This window comes from Ochotona princeps, chromosome 3 (assembly GCF_030435755.1).
Source record: "Ochotona princeps isolate mOchPri1 chromosome 3, mOchPri1.hap1, whole genome shotgun sequence".
In the NCBI taxonomy this organism is placed as follows: Eukaryota; Metazoa; Chordata; class Mammalia; order Lagomorpha; family Ochotonidae; genus Ochotona; species Ochotona princeps.
In genome coordinates this window covers 105,833,821-105,859,065 of record NC_080834.1, presented here as the reverse complement: position 1 = coordinate 105,859,065, position 25,245 = coordinate 105,833,821, and the positions used below count along the sequence as shown (strand labels likewise).

At 43.4% G+C, this 25,245-nt stretch overlaps 1 protein-coding gene across 1 annotated transcript in view; it reads right to left on the bottom strand.

Annotated features, from left to right (window-relative positions):
- CCDC39 (coiled-coil domain containing 39) overlaps nt 1–25,245 on the bottom strand; it is a 64,701-nt gene that overhangs the window by 14,105 nt on the left and 25,351 nt on the right. The window contains exons 7-12 of the mRNA XM_012928724.3: nt 23,948–24,139; nt 16,634–16,737; nt 16,207–16,339; nt 14,297–14,491; nt 12,632–12,796; nt 1,868–2,005 (exon numbers count right to left, since the gene is read on the bottom strand). Coding sequence (XP_012784178.2) covers nt 1,868–2,005; nt 12,632–12,796; nt 14,297–14,491; nt 16,207–16,339; nt 16,634–16,737; nt 23,948–24,139 — 927 coding nt within the window. The remainder of the gene's footprint in view (nt 1–1,867; nt 2,006–12,631; nt 12,797–14,296; nt 14,492–16,206; nt 16,340–16,633; nt 16,738–23,947; nt 24,140–25,245) is intronic.

Below are 25,245 nucleotides of genomic sequence, written 5' to 3'. Positions count from 1 at the left end.
AAAAATCTCAACCATACAAGTTTTGTACTTTTATCCTTAAATATGTTTAAAATGCTTATGTTTAGAACAAAACATGTTTTTTGGGCCCGGCAACGTGGCCTAGCGGCTAAAGTCCTCGCCTTGAACGCACCGGGTTCCCATATGGGCGCCGGTTCTAATCCCAGCAGCTCCACTTCCCATCCAGCTCCCTGCTTGTGGCCTGGGAAAGCAGTTGAGGATGGCCCAATGCATTGGGACCCTGCACCCGTGTGGGAGACCCGGAAGAGGTTCCTGGCTCCCCGCTTCGGATCAGCGCGCACCAGCTGTTGCGGCTCACTTGGGGAGTGAATCATTGGACGGAAGATCTTCCTCTCTGTCTCTCCTCCTCTCTGTGTATCTGACTTTGTAATAAAATAAATAAATCTTAAAAAAAAAAAGAACAAAACATGTTTTAAGTGTTTTGAAACAGATGCTGAGCGTAGAAGTTAAGACACTTACAACCCCACATCAGGATACCTGGGCTCAACACCCAACCACTGCTCCTGACTCTATTTCCCTGCGAATGCAAACCCTGGCAGGCAGCACTGATGGTCAAGTACAGGGTGCTTGCAGCCAGAGGGGATACCTTCTCCACCTCCTGGCTTCAGTCATAGCCTAGACGTGGAGGGCACTTGTAGGCACTTGGGCAATGAGCCAGCAGAGAAAGTATTTCTCTCTCTCTCTCTCTCTCTCTCTCTCTCTCTCTCTATCTCTTCTGCCTTTCAAATCAGTTAAACGTTTTTAAATAAAATTAAATGTCACCAATTTTGAAGCTGCAGACTAAACTAATGAGATGTCATGTTGGCAACAATTTTATACATTAAAATTTCTAGCCTCAGTGGTGGTGATACAATACAAAGCATACACACTGCTGATGGTATTACTGGAACTCTAAAGGGAGTAACTGAGCTTTAGTTTTAAAATTAAAAATACCCCCTGCGGTGGCCTGGGAAGGCAGTGGAAGATGGCCAAGGCCTTGGGAAACCTACACCTAAGTGTGGTACCTGGAGGGAGCTCCTGACTCCTGGCTTTGGATTGGTTCAGCTCTGGTCATTGCAGCCATTTGGGGAGTGGGCTAGGGAAAGGATGATCTTCCTCTCTGTGTCTCCTTCTCTCCAACTTAGTGGCGAAATCCTCACCTTTCATCAACAGGGATCCATATGGTTGCTGGTTTGTATCCCAGCTGCTCCATTTCCCATACAGATCCCTGCTTGTGGCCTGGGAAAAACAGTAGAGGATGGTCCAAAACCTTGGAACCGGGCACCCATATGGGAGACTTGGAAGAAATTCCTGGCTCATGGCTTTGGATTGGCTCAGCTCCAGACATTTGCGGCCAGTTGTGGAGTGAACCAGTAGACGGAAGATTTTTCTCTCTGTCTCTCCTTACCTCTGTATATCTACCTTTCCAATAAAAAATAAAATAAATCTTTAAAAAAAGAGAGAAATCTTAATTCTTAAAATATTCATTTATTTTTAACCATACTGTACCTATAGAATTTACCCCAATTAACTGAATAATTATAACATGCCATATGTGCATTGAACACAACACTGTTTAAAATAATCAACAAATATTAAAATATTCAAAAATAGGCTAAATAAACAGTAATATGAAATATGTTGGAAAATTAAAACATTTCTTAAAGAATGATGTTTTAGGAAACATATTAACATATAAAGTCAATTTTCTTTTTTAAAAGACAGGAGGAAAATAAACATTAGCAACATTTATCTTGATACAAGAGTGATAAAAGTGATTTACTCTTAATCTGTTTTATTCTTAACATTTTCTACAATTAACATGAGATCATGTGTTTTCTAGTGCTACACGTTGTACATACTATTATACCTGTTTGAAAGCTCTGGCTTTGTTAAGTTCTTTCTCTGATCTATCAATAAAAAGATTTAATTCATCTATTTTGGTCATAAGAGACTGTTTTTCATCACAATTTTTACTGTTTGACTTCTTGATAAAATAAAGATCATTCTGTAAAAAGAAAAAAGTCATATCAGCATATGTTTTAAATAATAAGAATATTAAAGCATATGAAACATGTTACAATAAGCTATGTTATCTTAAATACTTACAACAATCACTATTATGCTATACCTCCAAAATAACAGAAATGGAAATATTTAAATTTGTAACACATTTATGCTTACAACTTATAAATGATTCAAGTCCAACATGAGTTATTACATGATCATCATTTACCAGAAAAGAACCTGCACTGTAGTTCACCACTCCCATCCGGGAGTTCATTGTTTGGTTCTCTCCAAGTCTTGGATAATAAAAACAAAGAAGCCTGAGAAGGCATAGGTTTCCGATTAGTACAAACTCTAGAAGTAAATATGTCAATTCCATCTTGACCTTCCTCAGTATCTTCATCCCAAAGTGGCCATAAGGACACTTCCTACCTCCCTGGGTTGCTGCGACAATTTAAAGAGTCACAGTCCAAGTGCACAACAGTGTCTGGCACCATGTGGATACCAGAAGTGATAATACTAGTACTATATACATATGTGACCATGTATTGTTGGAGAGAAAGTATCTGGTACAGTATGCTTCTGCTAGGTGAAGAAATAAGTTATACCTGCACAGACACTAGGTTTCTGGTTTTCAATCCTTCTTTCTACCCAGAATAAAGTTTGGTCTTTAGTCCCCTCATAGTTCTTAAATCAAAACTTCCTCCTGGCTGCTGGTGGGTCTCAGGCCAGGGCGTCTTTATGCTCAGATCCCAGACTACAGCCACCACGTACACATGGTGAGTTGTCCCCGGGCCGCCAGTGCGCCATTTGGCGCCAGGCTCCGCCTGCTGGCTGCCCAGCCGGGAGCTCTGGGGTTTTGGTCTTTGAATCGCTGCTTAGGTAGCTTCAGGTTGAACCCACTGTGCTTCTGGGATGTGAATAAATCCTAAAGATTCCCAATGATAGTAACTCTTCCTTTGAAGAACTTGTAATCACTGAACAATGCTGACCACCAAACACCAGTCCATGCAAAAGCTAAGGCTCGGGGCTTGTCCAGCAGGATCATATCCTATTACTGACATGATGATGGATCAGGAGACGGGTCACATTAGGCAGGGCCATGACAATAACTAGCACTTGAGAACCTTATCTGAGGGTAGATTCTGTGGGGGATGTGTGGGCCAAACCCTGTGGAAATACTAGTCTCACTGGTTAGCTCAAGAGTTGGGGGTGATGTATGAACCAACAATCAATGTGAGTCAGACTGCTTATGATCTACATCAAAGAACTGTAAAACCTAATATACTTTTAATACCCTATGCTATCCCATAGCTGGGAGGGAGAGCAGAGAAAGCTTCCATCTCCCTAGAATGTGTGAGGAAGACGTGAAATATAACCTACCAGGATCATAACTGGTAACTCATACACAACAGACTCGAATCAGCATTAGACAACAGTTAAACTACAAAGACATATAGGTGGAATCAAGAGCGATCCTGACAACCTCTTAACAGGAGGTCATATGTACAGAGCAGGGGAGGACCCCAGAGCAGAGCAGGGGTACAGGAGGAGGCTTGTATCCCAACCATGGAGACTCCAGGATCCTCATCAAGGACTATCAGTATGAGCACCAAGGACTACATCCCAACTGCCAAGGAGACCATGGGGAATTGGAGTGCTTTCGGAGACCAAGAACTCTGAGGTCATCCACTCCCGCTTGGATCTACCACATGGGATGGAAGAAGTCCAAATCCTTCCTCGCAGGATCCAAGGGCATCAGAACAACAGCCAAGAGCCCTGAGCAGTCCACAGAAACAGAAGAACAGTAAACTTCCTTCGGGACTAGGGAGGGGAGAGTTCTCTGGTCCTCGCTTGGTTCCAACTTTGGGTCCCCACCCTCTCTGGCAATGACCATCAGGATCGCTCCGGAAACCCCTCAAAACAAACATACAAACAAAAAATCTAGAATAGATAGAGAACAATAAGGAAAGCTTAGAATCAGACAGGAAATGGTCAACGTGGATTCACTTATACCTTACTAGGTGGGACACAAAGATAAGTTACTCCTCACTAGGGTATTGAAGATTTCTCTGCACACCCCTCCTAAAACTGTTCTGCACCTAAACTATTGACATATGTCTTGTTAGAGTTATAAGCCAGTCTAGACTACCCGAAAAACAGCCAGGTTCAGCAAAATTATGCTTCAATGCTATAAAATGCTAAATACTATAATGAAAATAGACACAAGACAACTGAATAGTAATCTATAGCCATTTTAAGGTGTATAGAACCTGGTTGTGTATAAACTAAAATTGAAATGTCAATGAAGAAGTCACAGGATGTGGTTAAGAACTTGCATTTTTTAACATATTGGTTACTCAATACTATGTGAATTAATTCCATAATGTTGAAAATTGTTCCTGACTTTTAATTGATTGGGATGATACTCAGCCAGCTCTACCTTCAGACCAGAGATGGTCTCCCCAACAAGTCATTGAACTTATCTGGACAATAAGATGCTGGAATCTACGCTTGGTATATGCTTGCAATGAAAGAATCTCAACTGAACTTGAACTGTGATAATGCAACACGGTGGAGGAATCCACCATGGGGGGAGGGTTTGAGGAGGGGTGGGGGGAATCCCAGTACCTATAAAACTCTCAGATAATGCAATGTAATTAATAATAAAAAATAAACAAATAAATAAGAAAATTAAAAAAGGTTGTTTAATAAAAAAAGTTGGGGTGGTGACAGACTAAGCTAGGTGTGACCAAGCAGCTTGCCATCAATCACAGGTAAAGGAACCCGCAACAGTCTGGACTGGTCAAAGCAGCAGCACCCGAATGTGCATCCTAAATAGGGTGTGGGGTGGGCAGGGCTGCAACATTCACCAGCTCATACAAGGCCAAATGGAAGGCCAGACTGCACCGGGCACTGGCCTAAAACCCAATGGCATGCATGAGAACTGGGTCTGGGAGCGGATCAAGTGGAGGATCTTGGACAACTCCCCTGGCAAGTCATAGCTCCCGCTGGTGAACATGTGGTCCAGACCTGGGGGTCGGACAAGCTGGGCAAAGTAGCTCCAACAGCTGGCTAATGTGTCAATTGGTAATGGAACGGGGTGTACCAGACAGGACTGAGCAAACCTTAGCCCACAAGCAAAACTAGAAACCAGGAAGGAGCACAGGTCATGCTGAGCTAGGCTCTTGCACCTACTGGTCTGAGTGAGCCAGGGACGCTAAGCCACAGTGTCTAAGGCAGAGGTCGGGACAGGTGAGGGTCTGTGTCAAGCTGAGTCGGAGCAACCACTGGCATACGCTTGATCTAGGGCTAGGAACAGGCCCGGCTGGGAGGTAAGGGGACATCCTAACTGGGTTGAGGTTCCCACCAAAGGCCGTGTGGGCTGGAATGGGGGCTGCGTTCTGATCAGGATATGGACGTAGTCTCCCCTGGCACAAGTGTGGACTGGGACAAGACGCACCAAGACAGGCCAGACCCCATCACTGTCTGGTGTCCTGGAGAACCAGGGTAGATGTGGGATGGAATAGGCAAGGTCTCAGCCCCTACTGAACCATGTGCGAGCTGTATGTGGGTATGGAGGAGCCATGGCTGGGCTGAAACATCCAACAGCAAGAACCAGAATGGGTTGAAGGCCAGTTAGGAAAAGCCACTGTTCCTGATAGGACAGGAGGTGAACTGAGTAGGGCTGGCTCATGGACCAATTGATATGCATGAAATCTGGCATTGGGAGAGGTTCTGATGGAGGAGACTGGGCAACTCCTCTGGCAAGACACAGACCCTGCTGGTAAGCACAAGAAACATGATAGGAAACAGCCCAGAACAAGCCATGGTAAGTTTCCCACTGGCATACATTTGGCATAGGTCAGGGGAACACCAGGCTGAATCAGTTCACATCACCTGCTGGTGAATCTGAGCACCAGAACAGAGTGTGGTTTGAGCCAGGTTTGGTCGCAACAAAAACCAGTGCACAATACGGAATGCCAAGGTGAGGTTGCCTGTACTGGATGTGACTGCAGTGCCCAACCAGCACACGTGAGAACCAGGGAAGGAGGAGGCAGAGCCGGCAGGTGTGTAAGGGGTGGTTCCCTTGCTGAACAGCTACTCCCACTGGAGAGTGTGAGCTGGGATGGGGGCAGACCAGACTAAGCAGGGTTACAACACCTGTGGGCCTCATGTGAGCTAGATCAGGGAAAAGTCAGTCTGGGCTGATTGATCCTACTGGTGCAAACTACAATTAGAGTGGGTGAGGGTTGTTTGGGCTTAGACACAGCATCAGCTGGCAGAAGCTGGCACTGGGGGCTAATTCTGTCAAGTTATACTGCAGAACCACCTGGAGAGTGCATAATCCGGGAGTGGGAATGGTCTGGGAGGGAAATAGTGGGCTCCACCCTCTTGGGTTACCACTCCCACAGGAAAGCAGGAAAACTGGGACAGGGGCTGGGGTGATTGGACAGAGACACACCAAACAGCATCTGTGTGGGCTACATAGTGGAGCTGGTTAGATGGAACTAAGCTTTAATACCCATTGACATGTACGAGGGCCAAATGGGATAGCTACACATACAGGCAAACCAGGGTAGGGGGCGGGCCTGGTGGGGGTTATTGGGGGTCGCTGCAGATCCCACTGGTTTATGTGAGGGCCGAGAGTGTGCTGGACAGAATCAGGCTGGACTGCAACACCCATTGGTTCCAGTAGAAGTCGGGGCTGAAAACAGAACCAACTCAGCAATTGCAACCACCAGCTGATCAGGGCGATGGACTGTGCCAGGTCCTGTACTTGCTAGCACATACAAGAATCTGGTCTGAGAACACCTCAGACAAAGTTTCTTTTGAGATCTCCCCAACCAAAATCCTGGACTCAGAACCCTAACCAAGAAAAGACAGAAGACAGAACAAGTCAGTCAACCACCTCAGCTATATGTTGGCAGCGAAATACTGGGCAAACGGAAACTCTTTGATGGACTACGTCAATCCGTGAATTCTTTGACAACCTCATCGTGCTTGAAGTGGCGAGACTGGCAGTGATTCATAACTGATGAACTATTAAAACCACTTGAGCAAGGATCTCAGAGCATGCCCTACATCCGGGACCTGGGGCGAGTGTGAAACTGAGTGCAGCTTCTCCCTCAAAATCCCCCTTTACCTCAGTTACATGAAGAAAACAATATGGAAATAATAGTCTTACCCACTTTCCTCTAGCCCTTGAACCTTTTTACCCTAATTAACTATGTAAAGATTGTCAAAAATATAATAAAAAAGAAAAACTAATAAAGAGAATTAAAAAATTTTCATGAACAATTCAAAAACAAAATCAAACCTTGCTAGTCCCCAAATCTTTCTTTCCTCTACCTCTCTCAAACTTCCTAATGCTTCTTTTCATTTAATAGGGCTCAGAAAATGAAAACAGCAGCAATGATATAACCTTGAAATTCAAAACAGATTTTGATCACTGCCACCCACAAGAGTGCCATGGATGGAGTTTCCAGCTCAGCCCCAGCCTAGCGGCTATCAGGAAAACAAGGAGGCAGAAGGAAGATATTCCTACCGTTCACCATTTCTGTGCCTTTCAAGTAAAACCAAATATTTTTTTAAAAAATGTAGGTGCTGTCATCATGACATGGTTGCTAAAGCCATCATCTACAGCACCAGCATTCCACACTGATGCCAGTTCAAGCACTGGTTACTCCAGTTCCAAATGAGCTGGAAGGCAGCAGAGGATGATCCAAGTTCTTGGGCACCCCTGCCTTACACATGGGAGACAAAGAAGAAGCTCCTGGCTCCTGGCTTCAGAACAGCCCAGCTCCAACTACCGTGGTCCTTTGAGGAGTGAACCAGAGGACAAATGTCTCTCTCTGTGTGTCTCTCTCTACCACTTTCCCACCCCCTCCTCTTTTTCTCTCCTCTTCTCTCTGTAACTCTGCCTTTCAAATAAAAATAAATATTTTTAAAAGAGCTAATTAAGGCATGCACATGAACATTAATTATGCAGAGAAAATCCATGCAACCACCACCAACAGCAGGAAGTCACTTATTGTCCAATGCCCCAGAAGCCAATAAGTGCCCCTTCCTGATCGCTACCACATCATCTTGAGATTACAGCTTTTACTTTATTGGTAACTTCTTACTTTTCTTTATAGCTTACTACCCATCTACTCTTTTTATATATGCACATATATATATGTCTTCAAGATGTTTTGCACAAAATCTTTTAATTCCAAAAATAACAGGTTCTGATTTAAAAACCTGTGATTTCTCGGTGAACAAAGATAAAACCTAAAAAAAGAAATTTCTTGGATTGGAAACTGACAAAACATTTTAAATTTTCTTTAAAAATTGACAGCTCCTTTTCATCTTTGGCAGCCCTCTAGGAATCAGGACAATTCTACTTACAGCCACTAGAGGGCACTCATCACTAGACTTTGCAGCTGTCAACTTGTCAGAATATTTATGTCCTGACTAGAGCCCCTGGTTCTGTTAAACTTTTACTGAGATTTTACATTATATTAATAATAATAAAAAAATCCTAAAGATGAAGAGCAGTCCCACCATACTAACAAAATTTACTAATCTGAAATATTGCTACTGGCATTTGAGTAACAATAAATTCCCCTAGAAAGACAGCATCTCCTAAATAGTATTTAAGATATTGGGGCAATCAAGTTTTTATGGCAGATAAATCACAGAAAACTGGAATTTATTATTAGTGTTCTAAATAATGTATTCTTTTTTTTTTGTATTGTTGTTGACAATCTTTACATAGTTAATTACAGTTAAAGGAAAAAGAAGAAAAGAAAAGGAAAAAAAAGAAAAAAAGAAAAAAAAAAAGAAAAAAAGGTTCAGGGGGATAGGAAAGTAGGTAATGCCATTATGTAAATAATGTATTCTTAAGAATATAGTTTTAAGACAAATGGTCCGGAAATCAAATCCCAGCTTTTCATGTCCTAGTTGTATAACCTTGGACAAGTTATCTCATCTGTAAGAAAAATAATAAATCCTTTAAAATTCATAGATAGGAATTAAATGAAACTCAATACTAGAAGCATGTAATACAATATTTAGCGTATAGTAAGTGTTTGATTCAACGGTAAGGTTACATTCTGAGTATAGAAATATGAACACTGGTGCTGGCATTGTGGCACAGCCAGTTAAAACACTAGGTGCTATGCTGGCATCTCATATGGTTGTTGCTTCCAGTCCCAGATGTTCCATTTCTGACCAGGTCCCTGAGAAGGTCCTGCAAAAAGCCATGAAAGATGGTTCAAGTGTTTGAGCCCCTGCCACCTACATGTAAAATCCGGATGGAGTCCCTGGCTTCTGGTATCACCCTGGCCCAGCCAAGTGGGGAGTGAACCAGATGGATTATTTTCTCTCTCTGTGCCTCTCCCTCCCTTTCTGGAACATGGTCTTTCAAATAAATAAAAGAACCTTTTTTTTTCCCTAAACAAAAGAAAGATGAACATGTTTCACAGAATTTTTGTCCATGTGAACAGCCAGGCAATTGCCCTTTATAGTAAGACTACTATAAAGTCATCTTAAGAATAAGCTAATTTCGTCTTGCTCGGATCCCGATCCCAGCCACCATGTGCTCATGGTGAGCTGGGCCTGGGCCCACCTGGATTCGGGGGCTGCTTCCTTTCGGGTGAGTACACCAAAGGGGGGGAGTCTCCGGGACTGGGGGGACTGGGGGGGTCTGGGGCCCACCCACCGCCCTCATTGGGCAGTGGACGGGATTGGGGTGGGGCGAACCTTGGGCCTGCAGGATTAAACTTCAGCAGCCGGGAGGCTGCTGGGGGCTGCAGGAAGGAGCGTCTTGCTCGGATCCCGATCCCAGCCACCATGTGCTCATGATGACCTGGGCCCGGGCGGGCAGTGCGCCATTTGGCGCCAGGCTGTGCCTGCTGGCCACCCGGCTGGGGAGCTCTGGGTTATTAGTTGTCTGAATCACTGCTTAGGTAGCTCCAGGCTGACCCCACTGTTTCTGGGATCTCAGTCAATCCCAAAGATTCCCAATGTCAATAACTCTTCCTTTGAAGAACTTCCAATCACTTAACAAAGCTGAGCTATGAAATTGGTAATGGAACGGAATGTACTGGGCAGGACTGAGCAAACCTTAGCCTACAAGCAAAACTAGAAAACAGCATGGAGCACAGGTCATACCGAGCTAGGCTCTTGCACCTACTGGTCCTCAGAGCAACCATGGGCAGGTGCGTGATTTACAGTTAGGAACAGGCCCAACTGGGGAGGTAAGGGGGCACCCTAACTGGGTTGAGGTTCCCACTAAGGGGCCCATGTGTTGGAATGGGGGCTGCGTTCTATCTAGGAAACAGTTGTAGTCACCCGAGGCACTAGTGTGGGCTGGGATTGGATGCACCAGGCCAGTTCAGACCCCAACACTGTCTGGTGTCCTGGAGAACCAGGGTAGACGTAGGACTGATTAGGCTGGGCCAGGACAGGAGGTGAACTTAGTAGGGTTGGCTCAAGGACCCACTGGTATGCGCAAAATCTGGCATTGGGAGGGGTTCTGATGGAGGAGCCTGGGCAACTCCTCTAGCAGGACACAGTCCCTGCAAATAAGCGCAAGAAGCGTGATAGGAAACAGCCCAGAATAGGCCATGGAAAGTTTCCCACTGGCACACATTCGGCATGGGTCAGGGGCAGACCAGGCTGAATCAGTCCATGTCATCCACTGGCAAATCCGATCACCAGAACAGAGTGTGGGTTGAGCCAGGTTTGGTCGCAACAAAAACCAGTACACATTATGGAATGCCAGGGCGTGGTTGCCTGTACTGGATTTGACTGCAGCACCCAACCAGCACACATGAGATCCAGGAAGGGAGTGGCAGAGCTGGCAGAGGGATTAAGGGGCTGGTCCCCTCACCAGACAGCTACTCCCACTGGAGAGTGTGAGCTGGGATGGGGACAGACCAGACTAAGCAAGGCTGCAACACCTGTGCGCTGCATGTGGACTACATCAAGGAAAAGCTAGGCCAGGCTGATTACTCCTGTGGGTGCAAGCATAAATCAGAGTGGGTGAGGGATGTTTGGGCTTAGCCACAGCATCAGCTGGCAGAAGCTGGCACTGGGGACTAATTCTGTCGAGTCAAATCACAGAACCACCTAAAGAGTGCATAAACCGGGACTGAGAGAGACCTGGGAGGGAAAAAGTGGGTTCCCCCTCCTTGGGTCACTATTCCCGCGGGAGGGCATGAAAACTAGGACGGGGGCTGGGGTGGCTAGACAAAGAGGCACTCAACAACATCCGTGAGGGCTGGATGGTTGATTTGGTTAGATGGAACTAATACCCATTGACAAGTACAAGAGCCAAATGGGATGGGGGACAGACTGGTCTATTGCTACACATACTGGCAAACCAGGGTAGGGGGCGGGCCTGGTGGGGGTTATTGGGGGTCGCCCCGACCAGGCTGCAGATCCCACTGGTTGATTTAAGGGCCGAGTACGTGCTGGGCAGAAGCAGACTGGACTGCAACACCCATTGGTTCCAGTGCAACTCGGGACTGAAAACAGAAGCATCCCAGCAATTGCAACCACCAGCTGATCAGGGTGATGGACTGTGCCGGGCCCTGTGCTTGCTAGAACATACAAGAAACTAGTCTGGGAATACCTCAAAAGTTTCTTTGGAGATCTCCCCAACTGAAATGCTGGACTCAGAACTCTAACCAAGAAAATACAGAAGACAGAACAGGTCAATCATTCATCTCAGCTATATGTTGGCAGCGAAATATGGGACAAACGGAGACTTTATGATGGACCATATCAATCAGTGGATGACCTCATTGAGCGAAACTGGCAGCGATTCATAACTGATGAACTATTAACACCACTCGAGCAAATATCTCAGAGCATGCCCCACATCCGGGACTTGGGGTGGCCGGGAAACCGGGTGGGGCTTCTCTCTCAATATCCCCCTTTACCTCAGATACATGAAGGAAACAACATGGACATAATAGTATTACCCACTTCTCTATACCCCCTGAACCTTTTTTTTAACCGTAATTAACTATGTAAACATTGTCAACAGCAATACAATAAAATAAATTAAAAAAGAATAAGCTAAGTTAGGACCAGGTGTGGAGGCAGCATCCCATCTGGGCGCAGGTTCATGTCCCGACTGCTCCACTTCTGGTCCACATGCCTGCTTAGTCCTGGGAAATAAGCGAGGATGAGCCCAAGTCCTTGGGTCCCTGCATCCACCTGAGAGACAGCGAACAAACTCCTGGCCCCTGTCTTCTGATCTGCCCAGCTCTGGCCGTTACAGCCAGTGGGGGAGTAAACTAGCAAATGGAAGATTCTCTTTCTCTTTAAAAATCTGCCTTTCAAATTTTAAAGAATGTCTTTTTAAAGAAGAATTAGCTGATTTTTTTTTGTTTTAGCGGATGAATTTTATATATGAACCATATTAGTCATGACAAATTCAATTCTATAGATGAACTACATGCAAATCCAAGAATATGATTTGTCTTCCTGTCTTCTGCCTCCTTTCCACACTTCACTCTTTTCAGTAATTCCTACATTCCTGCCTTTTTAAAGAAGAATTAACTGATTTTTTTAAAAAACAGGATAAAAAGTAGCATATTTGAAACAGCAAGTATTTTGGCTAAGTTACGTGAAGTTTCTTGATCTGTGTTTCCAAGAGGCCGAATGTCGATTTCTTCTCCTCCAATGACTTCTTTAGTTCAACAATTTTTGCTTCAAGAGCTTGTTTTTCCTCTGAATTGATCTCTCCCTTTAACCGTGACATTCTCCGTTCCACTTGCTGAATGTAGAAGTCCTGTTGCAGTTTTTAAAAATGAGTCAATAGGAAGAAACAAATCAAAGCAACAACACAATGAATAAATACAAAAACACAACAAAACAAAACGAACAAAAACACAATGAATAAATACAAAAACACAATGAATAGTGTCATCAAGTCTGGCCTGATGTCATCATTGAATGGAATCACGTTAACCCCTTAGTAACTAAAGAATGAATACTGTCATCAAGTCTGGCCTGATGTCATCATTGAATGGAATCACGTTAACCCCTTAGTAACTAAAGACAGGATCCTCCTCACAGCAAGGGACACATCAACAGCTGGTCTCCAACAATCAGGAAACACGAGAGTGTCACAGGAGGAATCGGACAGCACAGAAACACCAGGAAGTTTCCATCCTACTATTACACCTATATGGCTGTGGATTTTTTAGGATACACATATCTTAGGAGATGCAATGAAAAAGACAGTCTTAAATTATTACCTATGAAATGCTAAAATATAACTAATGCTAAAATATAACTAATTTCTATTGATTTTTTGTAATTACACTTTAGCGTCTGTCAAGAATAGGGAGGGGGGTTGCCCCTGCCTGGAACACCACCATCCCATTTAACAGTTCCCACTTCAAGTCCTGGCCACTCCGTGCTTCCCATCCTGACTCCTGCCCATGTTCTTGGCAAAGCAGCTCCCCCCACCCGCCCCGCCTTCTCGCTCCCCCCACCCCCGCCTCCTATCCTCTCTCTTTGAATCTAACTTTCAATTACTTTTTTTTTTTTAAAGATTTATTCATTTTATTACAGTCAGAAATACACAGAGGAGGAGAGACAGAGAGGAAGATCTTTCATCCGATGTTTCACTCCCCAAGTGAGCCGCAACGGACCAGTGCGCGCCGATCCGAAGCAGGGAACCTGGAACCTCTTCCAGGTCTCCCACGCGGGTGCAGGGTCCCAAAGCCTTGGGCCGTCCTCGACTGCTTTCCCAGGCCACAAGCAGGGAGCTGGATGGGAAGTGGAGCTGCCGGGATTAGAACCGGCGCCCATTTGGGATCCCGGGGCGTTCAAGGCGAGGACTTTAGCTGCTAGGCCACGCCGCTGGGCCCTCAATTACTTTTTAAATAGTAGTGAGCCTAACATATTATAAATAGAACAGAGTAAGGAAAAACAAGAACAATACTTTTACTCGATTGTCCTGAGGGCAGAGATGAGCATGTCTGCTTGCACAACAAAGGTTCAAGCTACGGTTCCACTAAGCTCCTTTCTACCACACGCTTCGTCTTCCTCGGGTAAAACTGCCCTAGATTCCTCCAAGACATGCTTCTTTCACAGCAGCGTGGTTTGTCCTCTTGCCCAAGTCTCAGCTTTGAGAACAACAGCTTTGAAAGTTCCTTCACCCGACTGCTGACTTAACACGAGAGTCCTGTGTGCCCTCCCGGAACAATGCTTAGACGTCCTCTCTCCCAGGATACTGGAGTATCTTGACCATCACCAGTCACAAGAGAACCATCAGTCTTACCTGACTGTACATAATTTCCTGTTGCTTCAACGTTTCAAAATCCAGCTTGTGTAGCTGATTATTTAGATGTTTCAGAGAGGAGCGAGTGCCTTCAATTTCCGATAGAATAGCTTTTTCTTTCATTTTCTCTGCCTGTAACTCCTGAACCTTCTTAAACAGCACATCCTTCACTATGTTCAACTGAATGTCCACTTCCTGATAATAAAACGTCAGAGCAGTTAATGAAATTACAACATAGTGAAATATTTTACTCCTATAAACATGATAATTTGGGAGCTCATAAGTAAAACTGAAAATGTTGCACCAACATTTCTGCCCTTGAGAATATGAAGTTGTTCCCCCCACCACCATTTCAATAAATCTCCCAATGTTGCTTGTAGTGTTTGTTTCAATCCTACACCTGTATTATCATGCACTTTGACCATCTGTCTTAATGCCCTCTCACACTGACCTACACGCAAAACACGGCCAATCCATCAGTTTCCTCAGCAGCGCTGCTCTAGACGTACAGGTGTAAGTCACAAGCATTTTCTAACACAGTGGCCATAGCATAGCCTGACGGCCTCTCGTCCGGCTACAATCTAGTGAGGACACATCTGAGGATCATCTTTTTTCTTATTTATTTCAGATGCTTCCTCCAAAATTTCAGAAACTTAAAGCATTCCCTAAGACCAAAGAGCCAACTTCAAGTGAATTTTACAGTCTTAACAGGTTTCTGAGGAGTTATAATACTATCCTATCTCCCATGTTACAGGAAAGTACATTCTTAGGTGGAAAATAATAGCATACTTTAGAACAGTGTCATACAATTCAGACTCAAAGACCTCTCAAGTCAAGACTCTGCATAATTCGTAATCCGGAACACAGAGCAAGCTGAACTCGAGCTACATATAAATGAACCCCTATTTTATATATAAGCTTCAGAAAGTGGTCAGGGATTTTTGCCTCCATCTTCACCTACTCTTCTCCTACCACCACCCCCAGTCCTCCCCAAAAAAGTAAAAACAAGAACTAACAGTGTCTGTTCCCAGTTACAGATCACTTTTTACCTTTCAAACAGCAAGTGGTAAAGTAGCCTTTTCAATTCCTTAAAAACTGACGTTAACATTCGGCTACCTACACGCCAAAAAGACTGGAGTAGAAGAGGGGGTCGCTTCTCGGCCTCTTGCAGTAGAGGGGGAGTGCCAGTTGGATGGGCATAGCGATGACACTTCAGAGACCAAACAATGATCCCACATTATAAAGGGCACAAACAAATACGGATAACGAATGTAGACCACCAGGAGAATTTGAGCACAAATGATAAAACAAATTATAATCAAATAGAAACCAGTTAAAACAAGGATATGTTTGTAAGATACAAATGAATGTGTGCATGATGGCAGGGTCAAGGACACTGCAGACATTTGAAAAGAACGAATCCACTGTCTATATATCCAGCAACATGATACACTGAAACAGAATGATGGACTTGGGACTGTTGTGGAAGGATTACACTATTGTGATAATATTGGGGAAACAGTAGCGAGGGGGGCATATAGAGTGTGGAAGGGGAAATCCCTGAGCCTATAGGACGCATTATGAAAAATTAAAATTAACAAAAATAATAAAAGAATGGAGTCCAGGACACAGGAAAAAAAGCTACTTTCAAAAGGAGACATCAAAGTTAAACACTGAATGTAGAGCAAGTAGGAGTTTGAGAATAAGTTCAGAAACAACACATAAAAAGGGTCCAAAACTAGAATAGTGATGTAAGCATAACAAAAGACAGAGGTTCAACACAGAAGTACAAATGTGCTTATACCAAAGACGAGCCTCTAACAAGCTCTCCTAGCACTCTGATCCAAATTGCGAAGGAATTCACTCTTGTTGAACTCGCTACAAATCTGTAAAAATTAAAAGCACTTTACCTTTATACTTTTTTCCTCTTCCTTTAGCATATCTTCCAAATTGGTAGCTTTCTCTTCCACAGACATGGTTTTCTCCGTAATGCACTTTAATTTATCTTTTACAACTTCATTGTGATTTTTAAATTTCTGTAACCTGAGTAGGATTTATGAGAAAAAGAAAACATGCCTTCAAAGTGTTTAATGTAGACAAAGTATAGTTTATCCTAAGATTTCTTTATAACTCAAGTTTCTTTTGCTATAGCCTTTTGTTATCACTGCATATTAAATAGATCATTAAAATGCTGCTTCTAAGCCTTTGTGATGAAAAAAAAGCAGAATTTTTTTAAGCTACAATTTTGCAAGAGATCATTCTTCACAAAAAAAATCTTAATTGATTTTCTAGAAGTAATTTTTAAGAAGCCATAAACATGTAAGCATTTTTTCTTACTTTGCTGTTTCTTCATTAATATCCTTCTTGATTCTGGAAATATTTTTCCTCAGAGCTTCTAAATCACTGGAAGTTCTATTCACCGTGGCTTTCAAAGAATCCAGCTATTTATTAACAGACAAAAAATAGGCATTTACTCTAAATCTCATCACTTCAATTCCAAAAAGTTCTGGTCTCCAAACTTTACATTCTAATCGACATAAAGGTTATAAAAATAGTAACCATGTTTGTTGATCAGTGTACATGAACTAATGTCCTTATTAACCTGGTATCAAACTTTAATTGGCTTTGCTTAATAACATTGGCAAATTATAACTACCCAAATAGTGGCCCGGCGGTGTGGCCTACTGGCTAAAGTCCTCACCTTGTACGCCCCGAGATCCCATATGGGCGCCGGTTCTAATCCCAGCAGCTCCACAACCCATCCAGCTCCCTGCTTGTGGCCTGGGAAAGCAGTCGAGGATGGCCCAAAGCCTTCGAACTCTGCACCCGTGTGGGAGACTTGGAAGAGGTTCCTGGTTCCTGGCTTTGGATCGGCACAGCACCAGCCGTTGCGGCTCACTTGGGGAGTGAATCATTGGACAGAAGATCTTCCTCTCTGTCTCTCCTCCTCTCTGTATATCTGACTTTGTAAAAAAAAAAAAAAAAAAAAAAAAAAGAACTTCAGGCTAACATTAAATGTGTATCACTAGTTAAGAGGATGATATAAAATCTTAAGTTTTTTTCCAAGTATAGATAAACTTCTTATGATTTTCATGAGCATTTTGTAAGCATATATTCATTTGTCTCCAAGCTTATGATGTGTTTCCTGATCAGGTCTAGTGACAGCAGACATTTCTATATTTCCTTTTGATATATATTTGGATAGTTATTTTTTTAAAGATTTATTTGTTTTTATTACAAAGTCAGATATACAGAGAGGAGGAGAGACAGAGAGGAAGATCTTCCGTCTGATGATTCACTCCCCAAGTGAGCCGCAACGGCCGGTGCTGCACTGACCCAAAGCCAGGAACCTGGAACCTCTTCCGGGTCTCCCACGTGGGTGCAGGGTCCCAAGGCTTTGGGCCGTCCTCGACTGCTTTCCCAGGCCACAAGCAAGGAGCTGGATGGGAAGTGGAGCTGCCAGGATTAGAACAGGCGCCTATATGGGAACCCGGGGCGTTCAAGGAGAGGACTTTAGCCTCTAAGCCACGTTGCCGGGCCCGAGCCTGAAGTTCTAAACAGAAAATATAAGGCATGAATCTTGTCCTTGGTTTTGAAACTTTTCAAAATCATTAAAGAATCCACCAAAATTTTTGTTGCAACTAGTAAAAAAATTTAATAAAGTTTCAGAATGCAAAATCAACAATTTGATATCAGTTCATTTCTACACACTAACAACAAATGTTTTAAAAGAAATCAAGAAAACAACCCCTTTTATTATAGTTCTAAGAAGAATAGAAAGTTAAGGATCCATGCACTGAAAACAATAAAACATTGATGAAACGTTGATGACAAAACTGTGGCAAGAGCACAACTAAATAAAAATACATCCTGCATTCATGGATCAGGAAATTCAACACATTCATCATGTATTCATACTAGTTAAAGCCATCTAAAATTCAGTGAAATTCCTATCAAAATTTTCCAACATCATTCTTCACAAAAATAGAAAAAAAAGTAACCCTAAAACTCATATGGAACCACAAGACTCCAAATGCCTAAGGTAATCTTGAACAAGAAGCACAAAAGTAGAACAATCACACTTCCTGATTCATCTTGACAACAGGAAGCTGTCAACCACTGTCTATCCCCAATGTCGGAATACACTTAAATGGCAGCATGCTGGACTTGTGACTGCAGATGAAACACTGCACCTTTGTGATAATACAGGGGAAAACAATCGGGAGTGAGGGGACATAGGCAGGGTGAAAGGAGAAATCCTTGAGCCTATGGAACTGTATCATGAAAAATAAAACAAAGCTAGAAAATCAAAACAAGATAGGAGTAATAACCTAAGCAAGTGTTACACTGCTAGGAGAAAAGCAGCTAATAGCTGATAAGCTCCCTGGCCCTGGTTATTGCCAAATCTGTGTTAACTATACCAGTGTGTCAAAAACAGTCATCTAGTCTACTCTACTTTTTTTCTAAAGATATGCAGGGGGTGCCAGGTCTGTGAGCCCTGGGGATGGGGGTGTCAGCAGGGCCCAGGTAATCTGTCCTGGGTCCTTAAGCCTGCCTGTGTGTTGGGTGCTGGGTGAGTGAACCCCAGCATGCTTGGGTCACTTTGCCTGGGTCCTGTGGTCTGTCTGCATGGTGTGTGCCAGGTCCGTGAGCCCTGGTCCAAATGGGCCCCAGATCACCTGGTACTGATTGGGCCCACCTGCATAGTAGGTGTTGAGTCCGTGCCCCTGGGGTATGGTTTTTGGAGGGGTCTGGTCACTTGGCCTGGATTCTTAGGCCTGCTACAGGTCCTTAGGTAGCACACTGGTCAGACCTTGCTGTGTGGGCTTTTGGGGCATCTGGAGAACAGCACAGGCTAGGGTATGCGGGGACATGAGGGCTCGTGTCCAAGATTGGTGGTCTGACTCTAGAGTCCATGTTTCAGTGGAAAAGGCAGTTCAGTGGACAGCATGCCAAGCTGCACACAAAATCATGGCAGCATACTGAGGCCTGCAGAGGACATTTGGTACCAAAGCAGAGGAAGGAGAGCAGAACAAATTGGACAACTAACCCAGAAAAATGATGACAGCTAAAATTTGGACAAGCTGAGACTCTAAGGTTGACCACGTCACCCAATGGACCTAGGAGGGACTTCCTCATCCTCGGATCGGTGAGACTGGCAGCATTTCAGAACTACTGAAACCACTCAAGCAGAACCCTTGGAATATGCTTCACATGGGGGACCATGGATTAAAACTGGTGGCTGTTTCCCATTCCTGGATACTGGGGAGTTGCATCTCGTTCTCTCCCCTCTTCCCCCAGATACAGGAAGCAGAAAAAGAAAATTTGGAAGCAACAGTCTCACCTACTTTCCCCTAATTCTTGAACCTTCCATCCTGATCATTTATGTCAACATCATCAAAATTAAAATCAAAAAAAAAAAAACTATCGACACAGTATAATTTTATCCACATAAAAACGTATGAAATAATGACACCTGCTACAACATGGATAAATCTTGAAATATTATGCTAAGAAATCCAGATACAAAAAGCTACCTGTTAGGTGATTTCATTTAAAAGTTACAATACAAAATCAACAATAGGAAGAAAAACAGAAATTTACAATGCCATGCAGTTAGATAACATGTTACTAGATATGACAGTCTCCACTACACAGCTACTATACATTCCCTTAAATGAAAAGTAGGAAAACAAAATCAACAACAGGAAGAAAAAAGAAATGAACAACACCATGAAGTTAAATAACATGCTACTAAATGCCTAACGTGTAGCTGAAGAGATGAAAATCAAGAAACTTCTTGAAGAAAATGATGCTACTATCTGATCATTGAAGAATTTAATTAGAAAAAAAATTTGAAGAGATGAAACTAACAAAAACATCAAAACCCATGAGATATAATTTCTGCTGATTTTTATCAGTGAAATATGTCTCCTGTAGGCAACAAATAGATGGGTTTTGTTTTTTTAATCCAGTCTACTAATCTATGACGTTTGATTGAGCTAAGCCATTTACATTCAGGGTTAATATGAATGGATGGTACTTTGGTCCTGTCATTTTAGGAATGGGTTGTTCATTGGTTTAGTCTTCTGTTGTCATTTTACTGGGATGTTCCTCCCATTTGCCTTTGGTTTTGGTAGGTGCTATTCCTCTTCTCTGTCATGAGAACATCTTGAAGTATCATTTGTAGGGTAGGTTTGGAAGAAGCAAATTCTTTTAGCTTTTCTTTACTGTGGAAGAATTTTATTTCATTTTCAAAGGCGAAAGAAAGCTTTGCTGGATATGTCATCCTAGGTTGACAATTTTTTTTTCTTTTAGAATCTGGAATATGTCACTCCATTCTCATCTTGCCTGTAGAGTTTCCTGGGACAGGTCTCCTGTGAGTTTAATTGGCATTCCTTTATATGTCAACTGATTTTTTTTTCACGTGCACACTTAAGGATCTTTTCCTTATGTTCGATTGGAGAGAGCTTGATGATCATGTGTCGTGGTGAAGATCGCTTTTGATCAAGCCTGTTGGGAGTTCTGTGCCCCTCCTGGATCTTGTTTCCCAATTCTTTCTCTAGATTAGGGAAATTTTCCTTTATCATTTCATTAAATATATTTGTAAAACCGGCTTCTCTTTCTGCACCTTCTGGGACTCCCATAACTCTTATATTAGGCCTCTTAATAGTGTCTTTCAACTCTTGAATACTTTCTTTGGCCTGATCCAGCTCTGCTTCCAGCTTTTTCACTGCTTGCCCCTGGTAACAGGACATAGCTTCCAATTGCGATGTTCTATCTTCTGCCTCCTTCATTCTGTTTTAGAGACTCTCCACTGTACTCTTAATTTGCTTTACTGTGTTCTTAATTTCTGATATATCAGCCTTGATTTGCTTTATTGCTGGTATTTCTTATGTAATATATTCATTAAATTCTTTGAACTCTTGTATGTGCTTCTCATTGTTGATCAGAAGCTTTAAAATGAGTTTTCTGAATTGTGTCCCTCATTTTCTCGATGTCTTCCTCAATAAACTCTGAGGTTGGCAATGGATTTTGTTCCTTTGCAGGGAAGTCTTCAGTAATATTCACTGTGCCTGTCTCTTCTTTCGCTCTTGGTCATTGTACTTCTGGTTAGCAGAGTCTTCTCCTTGGGGCAGGTTTCTAAGCTGTGTCACCCACAGGTCTACAGTATGATTTTAGTTATTGCAGTTGGTACATAGCTCTTCGCTTGCAGCCACTTGTGCCACTCCCTCCAGCAAGCTCCAGGTCTGTATTTTTATGTTAGATTTTTCACCATGGTGTCTGTAGCCCCAACTCCTGCCTCACCACTCTCCACCTCCTGTGATATGCTGAGGTTGCACTTTTGTCTCTGCAACCTTTCTCCCACTTCCGGTTGGAGCAGGTCCCAGGATTATGGAGACACCTAGTGAACTATATAGCTAGGTTGTTGGTAGCGCTGATCTTGCCAGAACCTGTTCGACATTAGGTCTGGGTGCCGTACAGACCTATTTTGACTCGTACAATGCCACAGTTGGTATTATTTTTCTGTGGGACCAGTGCAATCCATGGAACTCAGTGAGTTCTCACGAGCTCAGCACATGCGCAGTTCAGTGTTGTCCCCTGCAGTCCTAAAGCTTTTGCCACAGTGTAAAAAATGGGGTCTGATGCACCACTACTAGAGTTCTTGATCTGCTGGCCGTCAGATGTGAGGGCTACCCACACCTGTCTTGGGTGGAACCTGTAGAATGCCACATTGATGCAGTTCACTGAGTCAGAAATGAGTTCACTCCCAGCTCAGTCTATGCTCAGTCCTTTCCCTTGCCTTTGCCTTCTTATGCAAAATGGCGCCCAATTCGGCTCTAGGGGGCTGACTAGGCTGTGAAATCCACCCTGTTCTCGCACTGTCCATCTGGGATCTGCTGCTCTGTGTCTGCTTCTGGTCAAATCAAATGGACCAGCAGGATGGACAGTTCTTTGTCTGGGTTCACCTCCCAAGCTCCCAGCAAAAGTTTCTTCCCATCTGGTTGGTGGCAGAGTTCTAATTGCTGGTGGAGTTCAGGTTGCCATTAGCTGAGTGCCACTGGAGTGTCAGTCAGTGCAACACCACACCATTGTGTCCACTGCTTTTCTCTGTCTGTCAGTCTCTAGATACCTCTCTGCCGTTGTTTTGTCCTCTCCTATTTCCTGGAATGTGTCCTCTCTGCTTTATCCTGATTAAATGTTTCTCTGTCCATTTAAACGTGTCCTTACCCTATTCTGCCATCTTGATTCTCTGCTCCTGCATTCTTTCCTCCACTTCAACTGTGAAACTTTTTAAAAAAGATTTATTTATTCATTTGAAAGAGTCACAGAGGGCCTGGCGTAGTAATCTAGTGACGAAAGTCCTCAGCTTGCATGCTCCATGATGCCATACAGGTGCCGGTGCATGTCTCAGCCACTTCATTTCCCATTCAGCTCCCTGCTTGTGGCCTGGAAGACCAAAAGGACGCTCCTGGCTCCAGGCTCCTGACTTTAGACTGGCTCAGCTCCAACCTTTGTGGCCACTTGGGGAGTGAATCAGTGGACAGAAGATCTTTCTCTCTGTCTCTCCTCTCTGTATATCTGACTTTCCAGTAAAAATAAATAAATCTTAAAAAAAAACAAAGAGTCACAGAGAGTAAGATATATTCCCTGCACTGATTCATTCCTCAGATTGCTACAATAACCACGGCTGTGCTAAGCCAAAGCCAAGAGCCAGGAGCCTCACTGAGCTTCTGACATCGGTTACAGGGGGCCAAATACGTGTGCCATCTTCTGTTGCTTTTCCTAGCTCAATAAACAGGGGTTAAGTTGGAATAGTAGTAGTTGGGACACAAACTAACACCCTTACAGGTTGCCAGCTTTGCAGATAGCGGCTTTATCTGCTATGTCACAATGCCAGTCCCCAAATTGAAAATATGAAGCTGTATTTAGAAGCTGTGCGCCATGACATGTAATTTAGACAGAGATGCTCCATCCTTTTTTAGGAGTCGCTGTAACTATTCTTTTCTCCAGCCTAAGTGATGGTAATTTCAGATACAACGGCCACTAAACAGAAAATTCACAAAGTTCCCTTAATCCACTTATTCTCCGTTTGTTTAGACTAATTGACAGCTATACCTGCAAAAAAGAGAAAAGAATCTCAATGCAGCACAAGTTTTGCATTCCCTCACTCATTTTCAAAGTGTTTCATCACCCTTAGTCTGAAAGCGAAAAACTAAAGAAAGTAGGCAAGCATCTAGAATGAATGTGAGCATTTAAACCACAACTACACATGAGGTACAGGAGGACATTTCCAAGATATCACCCATGCTCAATCCCAAGCTTACCTACTCTCTTGTCCTCATGATTGCCCACCTAGAACATCAGACAGTATGTGGTCCTCAGCCCCTTTCAGAATATCACATATGGCAGGTAGACTGGGCCCTACACAGCTCCAGGGGGGCCCCCTCCCCAACACCTGTGACATAAATGAGAACTCCTGATGTCTCATCTTTTAGGGGCTCCGTCAGAGGACTCTGAAAGTTCCACAGAACAGAGGGACATGACCAAAGCGCTGGAAAGAAGTTGCTTCATAGGAGGAAAGACCTCCTGCTGATGTTCATAGCACTGGGCGGCACACAGACAAGGCATTCTGCTTGGCTGACATACCTCATCCTTCAGCTGAATCCGACCAGCTTCCTGATGCTCAAAGTCTGTTCTGCATTTTAAGAGTTTACGATCAGCAGCAGAAATCCGCTTCTCATATTCTGCATTATTCCCAACTTCATTTTCCAAAAACTTGATCTTTTCCTTCACCAAATTTTCTTTTTCTCTTGTTTCCTGTTTCACCCTTGCTAATTCCTGGGATTAAAAGAAACCTGTTTATTTAAAATAGTAAGTTGTATATGACAAAACCGAAACAAATTATTTTCTATTATTACAGCTAGTATTTTATGAAAACTACTAACATTTTTAAAAGAGAGACGTTCTGTATGAATAAAACTAAAAATACTGATATAATACATAATATTATCTACAAACCCATATTGCCAAATGTCTCTATTTTCTTTAACCAATCTGGAACTTCATTAAAGAGACGGAAAAACAGGGAAATTTTTATTTATGAAGGCTAAAACCTTTTAAAATATAACAGAATTAAATAGTTCCCTTGCAAAAACATGAGTTTCAATGAAATTTTCCAAATTTTAAAGATTAGTTTTTTTTTTCATTTGTTGAAATAGTTACTGTTTTCACTAAGAGTATGTCTGATGAACTGTCTGGCACAGGAGTCATTAGAAAATACTGTCCAAGAGAGAGCTTTTGACTCAGGCCTACGAAAGAAATACGTAAATAGTCGAATGTGCTGAAGCACAGCGTGAGGGGAGAGGGACTGGAAATGAATCAATGAAGTAAGAACAAGGTACAAATACAAAGAACGAGTCTAGAAATAAAGGATTGAGGACCAAATGGTGAAAGTGTTTGAATAGGGACTCACAAGATGGCTGACATAGGAAGATGGATGTGAGGGAGCTCACAGACAGAGAGTGATAGAAAGCGACAAAAGCGTTAAGTGGAGCAGCATAGACCTGCAGGGAGAGGAGCGTGAAGTTACCTGGACAGTGTGGAGCCAAAAAAATACACAAAATTTGGAAGAGCAACCAGGAAAACAAACGAAAAAAGGCAGGGAAGATGGCGTTCCGCTCCAGACCTGCTGAGTCACAGCCGCTGGGATCCACCCCTGGAGCTGCGCCGGGATCCGCCCCTGCAGCCGCAGGAGACACAGCAGCCACAGAAACCGCTGGCAGCCGCCATACCTGCCACAGACCCTGACCCGCCGCAGCCGCCAGGAGCAGCACCCACGGTGAAAGTCCTCACCAGAGGCAGAGGCAGACTGCAAGAACTTGAGGTTTGAGGGAGCTGGGTAGGGGCAGCAGTGGGTCGGAGGCTCCGGGAGTTAACTCTCCAGC